Genomic DNA, 9,054 nt, shown 5'->3' on the forward strand with positions numbered 1-9,054 from the left:
CGCATTTCGGATTTCTTCTTCATCTGTAGATGAGGAGCACGCTCTTCTAAACTCAGTAGGAGTTGAGGAAGAGGGTGTATTTATTTAATAAAGTCCCTTCAAAAACGTCTTGGAAAAGAGCAAAAATGGACGCCAGTGGGTACAAGATTGCACTTCGATGGGTGAACGACCGAGAAAGCGTTTAAGAAGACCAAATTTTTAACTTAACCAAAGAAACTGAAGGTTGTCCCACTTGAACAACCATCTTACACAACGGCTGTGGGTGGAATCAAGGTTGGATTGATGCAACCGAAATATTCGGCCCGGAAATTTAAACCGGAAGAGGGCGGCATAACTACGGAGAGAGTTTATTTCAGCTGCAGACCGTAGATTAATGTCTCGAGTACGATAGCTATCCGATTCGAGAGATGATGTTGATTCGATGAAATATGAAAGAGTGGCTAAATTAACCTTTTGTTGTCTATCCGTACTTATAAGTACATGTATTTAATTTATTAAGCTATAAAGAGAAATGATTGCATACTGTTAAAAGGCTTCTATCAGATTAGGTAATTTTTTTAGATCACTAATTTTTTGATTAAACATTTCAATGCAAATTACGAGTTGTGTAAAAAAATGTTGTATTGAAATCACTAATCCAGGTGGTCATCGAAAAAACATCACAAAACTCTTCGCTTCTAAGTTATTCTATTAGCAAAACCTGGTATTACAACATCTTTGGCGAAACGAACAGTACAGTCAAGCAGTACAATCCAATGAAACCCATCAAATGTGACTACAAATTGTTGTGTCTAGCAGACCATAAGGCATATGTCAGACGTTTATCAAGGGACAGATGCTAAAATTACTGAGAAATATACATAAATAGTTTATTTTGATGACTTTATTGTCAGCGATTATAAGAAATTTAAAGGTGGAGTAGATCATATAGACCAGTGGCGATCTTATGGACTAACATAAATCGAAGATCTAAGAACTGGTGGCATCGTATTTTTTGGGGACTTCTGGATAACCTTTTTGCAAATGGTTATATTGTCAAGGTGTAAGATTAATGTAAGATTAATTGTTAAGGCTTTGAGTGTAATGGAAAAAACAAAGAAGAGGAAAAAACCAGAGTGGCTAACAGAAGAAATAGAGGAACTAATTAAGCAAAAAATCTTTGAAATGGCTCACCAATAGAACGAAGAGATATATAAAACAAAAAATAAAGAAGTAAGACAAAAGTAAAAATCAATACTGGGAATGAAAGTATCCAGGTGGATAGTCTGAATTGGGGGATTGCGAGCTACGAAGTGTGCTAAACAATTAAAAATATGAAAGTGAATGAGAAAAATACACCAGATTACATAATCTCTACCCGGGAATGGGAAAAACATTATACAAAACTATTACAAGATACAGAGTATCAAGACGAACCTAATGAAACAAATGATGACAGCAATCTGATGATAATACAAGAGGACGAGGTTGAAAAGTGTTTAAAACAAATGAAAAAAATTAGATTGCCTGGACCTGGAAACGTAGCCATAGAATTAGTTAAGTATGGGGGAAAAGTACTTATCAATAGATTGAATGAATAACTGCTGTAGATTGCGACAAGTGCCCCAGGAATGGAAAACCTCTTATAGATGTTCTTTTTCTGAATAAAAAATTCTTATAACACAATATCCCATTCTTTGTCTTTCTTAAGATATGATACGATAGGGTTAAGGGCAGGCTTTGCTTATGTACTACTTTAATTTGACACATAAACGGCAATTTGAACAACTCTATTGAATTTTGTCTCTTAATAATGCTTTATGGTCCTAATCACTTATATGGTCCTGCTGTATGGTTAATACGATTTTAGCGCTAATGCTGCAAGACTACAATATTCTGAGCAATTTCCCTACGGCCGCGCCGGTTGCCAAATGTACAAATATTTATTAATGGAGTTCAAAGACTTCGAGAAACTGCTCAGTTACAGCCCAAAATGGAAGATCACGGTCCTCAAAAAGATTTCACTCATGAAGATGAAATTTTGGAACGTATTGAAAACAATCTTTCTACGAGTACCTGGCAAATGAGCAACACCTTAAATACATATCTGTTTACAGAATTTTACATCATAATTTGCGAAGTTGCATTTACGAATTAAAAATGCCTTGGAATGTTCAGTTCGGCAGATATTATTGCGCAGAACTGCTGCCTGTATGGAAAGTGAAGGATGTTTTTAACGTCAGCAAGTTTCTTGATTAAAACCAAAATTTTGGAAAATGTTCACATTAGAGTGATAAAACAGAAGTGATAAAAATTTGTATTCGTATAAAATAAAAAAGACGTAGATAAAGACAACTTCAGAAAATATCTCAAAAATGACTTTTATATGTCAAATTAAAGCTATCTATATACATAATCAAAGCCTGCTTAGTATAATTCTTTATCCGGCAGTATTCAAACTTGTGAACTGTTAACTTTAACGTATCATATTTTAAGAAGTACAAAGAATGGGGCATTTTGTTATAAGAATTTTTTTATTCAGAAAGAGGAGACCTATAAACCCTCAAATTTTTTCTACTCATACCTGATACATCCTGTATAAGACCAATTTTTAAAAAGGAAGTAGAACAGACCTAAATAACTATAGAGGTCTCATTGTTACTGTAACAAGCAGCATAAGTAGACTTTTTGGAAAAATTCTGCAAAATAAATTAAGAGCGGATATAGGAAATAAATCTGGGGATGATCAGAGCGGTTTCATTCCCGGTAGATCATGTATCTCTTGTAATCTCTCGACTCTCGACTGTCGCTCTCTTGAAATTACAACAATTAGCGGAACAGAAAATAAGCAAAGAAATTATGGGAAGCACTAAATATATTAGAAACAAGTAAACAACTAATTGACATAATGAAGAGCATTATCGAAATAATTTAACCTATATTAAAACTAAACAAAGAATGTCAGCTCCCATAAAAGCAACAAGAGGATTACGACAAGAATGTAGTTTACCGCCGATGCTCTTTAACGCATATGCAGAAGTTGTTCTAAAAGAGTGGTAAAAAAACGACCAAGGGATCAATAAATAACCGCCGACTTTTTCACTACAATTTGCGGATGACCAGGTAGTGTTGGCGCAGGATGCATGTGATTTACAATTTATGATGAAGAGACTATACACCGAATAAAAGAAGTGGGAATACATACAGTGTGATTCTCAACCTGTACGCATAAACTTGGAGATTTGTTCCTCGAGACAAATAATGGGTAATATGTGAAAAAAATTGTAGTAAAAAATTTTTAGTTTCATAGGTATCTGATATATGCGGTGATATCTAGATAAGATGCTTCTCGGAAGATGGACAGGTGGAGGTAGTCCATTGACCTGGCCTATGTCGATCGCCCGACCTCAATCCTCTTAATATTTATTTTTGAGGCTACTTAAAAAACATAGTGTACGTTACCGAAGTTAATACTGATCAAGAATTGCGAAATCAGATACAAACTGCTGCCGAGATAATCACTATCATATCATCTCCAAAGTGTACAAAGTAGTTTTTGCTTCCAGAAATCATCCTACACAGCAACACCAAATTATCTCATCTGTTTAGAACTGATAGCACCATACTTATTTCATCTTTTACAAAAAAATGTTTACATACATTTGAGTCTCACGTCCTTCTGAATGCAAGAGTTGACTACACAAATGATGCACGAAATTTAGTAACGAGATGAAGAATGAGATGTACAGATCACGTAATGTTGAGAACATCGAAAAGAATCAGACAAAAGTTCGGCGAAAAAACGTCATGCAGCCTTCCTCTGTTTCGTTGATCTAACCAAAACGTTCGACAAAGTAAGGATAAAAGAATTAGAATAGGGCAAACATTACAAGGTAATGTTAAGGTTATGTAATGTAAACTATGAACGATTACAAAATCAAGATTGTGTGCTATGGAAATGATGCATCTTGGTTGATACTGAGGATGCCATACAGTGGTTAACACAGGGATTTAACATTGCAGCTGAGGAAATCAATACTAAGGAAGTTAATACTGAGCAAGGATTACGAAATCAGATACAAACTGTAGCCGAGACTATCCGCCAACATCTTGGTTTAGGCCGCGCTAGTGGGACATCGTGAATTCAGCGAGCCCAAGTGTGTATAGAAAATATGCTACAATTTCCTTCACCTATTACTCCTTATTTGTCATGAGGAATAAATCCCCAAGTTTATGCGTACAGGTTGAGAATCACTCTGTATAAGCTTAAAAAAGACAGAACTAACTAATTATCTAGTCATTCATAGCGATGCCAAATTTCAAATATTAATTACTAATGACACAACAATTAATCAAGTTGAGGAATTTAAGTATTTGGGAGTAATTATAGATAAAAATGGTATAGGGGAAAGAGAGATAATACATATAGAACTGAAAGCAGGAAAATATATGCCTTAACAGTCTATGGTGGGACAAGAACATAAGAAAAGAACCTAAAAAGAGAGTAGGATGAAGACTAGTAGAGTCAGCCCTGGGCTATGGTAGTGAGATATAGGTAGTAAACGCAGATCTAGAAAGATGGCTTCAGGCGGTCGAGATAGACTATTTTTTAACCTATTTAACACGCAGGGTTGCATTCAAAAAATAACAGAAATCAAGTTTATGGAAACTAAGAAAGTATATCTGGCACGTTAAAAGTAGATTAAATTTACTTTAAAATATTTATTAGTCCATTAAAATATATCAATTACTTTTTGAGGTACGATTTTTAGAATTTTCTGTTAGACTATCAAAGATCCAGGATTATATTCAAAACAACATAGTAAGTAGGATTATGAAAACTTAAGAAATTATTAATGATATTCTAAGCCTGCATGAAATTTGCTTTAAAATATTTATTATTGCATTATACCTAGTATCTCAATTAGTTTTTAGTGCTATTTTAGTTCGTTATAATGATTCATTTACGATTCAATTTTAGTAGAAACGAAGCATATACAAAAATATTATGGAATATTTTTATCGACAACCATTAGGGTATGTCTAGAACGAAGTCGTAAAACCAACTTTTTGCAGGTATGCCTACCTAATCAAAAAAAACTCATAAAGTGTGAACGGGACCGAGCAGATTTAATCATAAGACAGGGCAAATTGAACTCGTGATATTGGAGAGTAAAAAAATCCGAAACGAGGACAACTAAATAGGTTTGACTCGTAATATTGAGAATATAATCTAGTATTTGCAGTTTATGTATATGAATGATTTTTATTCGCAACTAAAATCGGGTTAATCATTTTGCCACACCATGTGTTAGTAAAAAATTAATCTATTTTTGGTTGCTTTAATCACCATAATGAGTTATGAATCGCACATAATCTACATTTAAAATTGCTCACTAGTTGAGTGTCGTAGCATAAACCACTGCTAATCCTCGACTTCGCGATATTAATTACAGTTAATAATTTATTTGTTTAAATTATTAAATTATTTGGATTCTCCCCTTTATTTAACAAATGGCATGGATATGACTAATAAATTATGAACTTACCTATTGTTGCCATTGCAGCTCCTAAAACCATAAGTAACAATCCAAGACTAAGAGCTTTGCACGCATTCCACAGACATTTCCCGTTCACCTTTCCCCGTACGACTTGCACGTTCCATTGAGCTCCGGAAGCGGGATGTGCTCTTCTAACAACCCCCGAACCAGCAACACCACCCCTAGCCCATCCGCTTCCAAGAAAAGCCCTTTGATGCATCTTTCAGCACACTTCTGAAATAATAACAAGAATAAAAGAAATTTACGAATACACCCAATTTTATTATTGAATATAAAAATAATGAATTTTCTTTGTGTTGTCGTTACTTGCGAAAGAATAAAAAATTTCATTATGGAGTCGTATTATATTCGCGAACCGTTGTTATGGAAGGTGTCGTAAAAGAAAACGGGTTCTTTAAAAATTCAAATATAATTCATAATATATGGTGATGTGTTATAGGTATACTCCTTTTATTATTTCGGGGTAATTGTTGAGTTGAGTTTATTGTGAAAGTTAATTAGACAAGTTAATTGGGTTTTAGTTTTAACTTTGCAGTTTAATTAAGATTTTTTTGTTTATGAAAAGAAACGGTTTTGCAAATGAAGTTTTTTAATGTTTATAAACTTGTAGTAATTCATTATTATTATTCTATTTTAAATGGAATATAACAATGATATAGGTAAGGTTAGACTGAATTAAAGGAAAATCGTGTTAATCAATGTCAAATCACTATCAAGTAAATAATAATACATAATTACATTAGAATTACAAATTTGAGGTCGTTGTTCTTGGAAACACAAAAGCTTTTCGTCGTCGGCGTCAATTTTGGGTCTATTGAAACCCTGCGAACCACCCCGAATGGATTCGAAGACGCGCCAACAATACCCCTCTTTAGAAGAAGAGGTTGCCATAAAGTTTTCCTACGTTGTTGGAGTAAAACTAATTAATTTCAGCGCCACGTTCTGCGAAAACCTCAAAGGAGTAAGTACTCGGTACTCTTCTTCGAGAAGAACTCGAGAACTCTCCTAACGTTACAAATACGGGGGTTCTAATTATTAAACAATAACTCAGAAATTTACATAGGGTCAAAGAAATATTCGCAGAGAATATATTTTTGTTCATTTATATTCAATTATCTTTTTACGTCGACGCTGAAAAATGTTATGAAGCAAGAAAACAAAGTGAAAGATTAATGGATGTCTTGTTTAAGACAAATTACTTTTCGAGAATATTGTAATAGTTGATCTAAAGGATTTTTAACATATTAAATTTTCATTAAATTATAATAAAATCATTTGAAAGGAATATGGGCTAAATATGGCGTGATTACTTCTCATTAAAATAATGCAAAAAAGCACGATTATTATAATCATTATAATTCCCAACTATTTTTTTTTTAATTTACATTATTTCAAATCAAATATTCTTATTTTATTATTAAATTCCGTCTTAAAGTAACGTTGTAAAAAAATATCTCCATTATTATTAATAATTTATTTTTACATTACCTTATCTTTTCGTTTTTATCTCTTCAATTTTTTTTTATCGTTTTACCCCATGGAATTGTTTGATGGTTGCTAGTACAAAATAGCACTGAACGTTTTTCGGTGAAAAATCACGCGAAACCGTCACTAAAACTACCACCACCAGGAGATAATAGCGACGTTCGGCTTCTGACTCGTTCTGTATTTGTGTCAACTTCGCTCAGCATCCGTTAGGAGTCCGGCAACAGGTACTAAAATCATGCGCGCATCGATTCCACCCAATGTATCGATCCAAACGAGCTCCAACGACAACATCTTTTCTACCACAACTCTTTTTCTTCTTCACCTACAACAAACCCTCTTTTCATCTTCTCCCTATTTTACATTTCTCCACTTTTTTTTCCTGTTTTTTGTTTTATTCCATCTCAACAAGTAAAGGGGACTACTCTCAAATCATTAAGTATTTTGTTGCAATTATGTATTAGGTGTTGATGATTTGAATGTACTGATGATGAATTTTCTTTGACTAACTACTACTTTTCACGTTAGCCTGGAGACTTATCTGTTTGATAAAAGATGATGGTAGATCCTCTTTTTGCGTCTGAAACGTGTCCTCTTAGTGATGTATCTAGAGAGGGTTGTTCGTTCTGGAGGGTACTTATTCGTTTCGTTAATAAGAAGGGGTGAACAGTCAGATCGTCAAGTAGAACGAAAAGAAAAAGGAATAATAATAATGTTTCTTTGCATTAAAACAAAAATAGTCACAATGAAAATTAGTCTATTAAATTAATTAAACGTTTCATGGTAGTATCGACAAATATGAAATGCAAAAACTACAGATACCTACTACTCGATTCAGCCATTGTATCTCCTGTTATATTATATAGGGTGTACCTGAATGACTGCAACAAACTTCAAGGGATGATTCTCTAGTGAATTTAAGGGTTTTTAAGGGTTTAAGGGTAATTTTAAGGGTACTTTGATATATAAACAATGGGCGACTTCGGCTCCCCTAAGGAGCTACACCTCTCCAAAAATGCCGGAAAGTTTTGGTTTAATTTCTTTTTCGCAAAAACCATAAACGCTAGGAAAATGAAATTTAGGGAATATGTTTAACTCATAATAGGGCACGTTTTGATGCTATTTGTACTTTCAACCTACCCTTCTAAACTACTAAACGTAACCATCCCCGTTCAATTTATGCCTAGATTTTTTTTTTATGAAGATGATAAATACATTGGAAAAATTTTAGTTAGATAGGTAAACTATTCTAAAACTTTTTTATCTCTCTGAAGTTCTTCAAAAATTTAATAATTTCTGAGAAAAAAAAAATTAAGCAAACGCTAACTGTTAAGCTGTAGCGTTGTTAATCGAAAGTTGGAATGAATTTTTTATGAAAAAATCTTAGTAGGCTTTGCAATCTTTGTCAGAAATATTTTTGACGTTTAAATGTCAGTGGTTTTCTTACTATTATTATTGTTTTATTTAAAATTTTAAAACGTCGAGTGAACGAGCGCAAATGCGAACTTTATTTAAAAATTAATTTGAAAAACAATAATAATAGTAAGAAAAACACTGACATTTAAACGTCAAAAACATTTCTGACAAAGATTACAAAGCCTACCAAGATTTTTTCATTAAAAATTCATTCCAACTTTTGATCGACAACCCCATTGTTTAACGGGCAGTGTTTGCTTTATTATTTTTTTTCTCAAAAATTAGTCGTTTTTGGAAAAATTTTAGAGAGACAAAAAAGTTTTAGGATACTTTCATCTACCTATGTAAAATTTTTGCAAAAATGTAAAGGGGGTGGTTATGTTTAGTAGTTTAGAAGGGTAGGTTGAAAGTACAAATAGGATCAAAACGTGCCCTATTATGAGTTAAACATAAAAAGAGAAAAAGAAATTAAACCAAAATTTTCCGCCATTTTTGGAGGGGTGTAGCTTCTTAGAAGAGCCGAAGTCGCCCATGGTTCATATATCAAAGTACCCTTAAAATTCACTAAAGAATCACCCCTTGAAGTTTGTTGCAGCCATTCAGATACACCCTG

At 33.3% G+C, this 9,054-nt stretch overlaps 1 protein-coding gene across 1 annotated transcript in view; it reads right to left on the reverse strand.

Annotated features, from left to right (window-relative positions):
* The window catches only part of LOC111429247 (uncharacterized), a 43,985-nt gene extending 36,737 nt beyond the window's left edge, over positions 1-7,248 (reverse strand). The window contains exons 1-2 of the mRNA XM_023065113.2: positions 7,029-7,248; positions 5,529-5,753 (exon numbers count right to left, since the gene is read on the reverse strand). Of these exons, the coding sequence (XP_022920881.2) occupies positions 5,529-5,739 (211 nt within the window). The 5' untranslated portion in view covers positions 5,740-5,753; positions 7,029-7,248. The remainder of the gene's footprint in view (positions 1-5,528; positions 5,754-7,028) is intronic.
* Positions 7,249-9,054: the final 1,806 nt, after the last annotated feature.

Source organism: Onthophagus taurus, chromosome 1, assembly GCF_036711975.1.
Source record: "Onthophagus taurus isolate NC chromosome 1, IU_Otau_3.0, whole genome shotgun sequence".
Classification (NCBI taxonomy): Eukaryota; Metazoa; Arthropoda; class Insecta; order Coleoptera; family Scarabaeidae; genus Onthophagus; species Onthophagus taurus.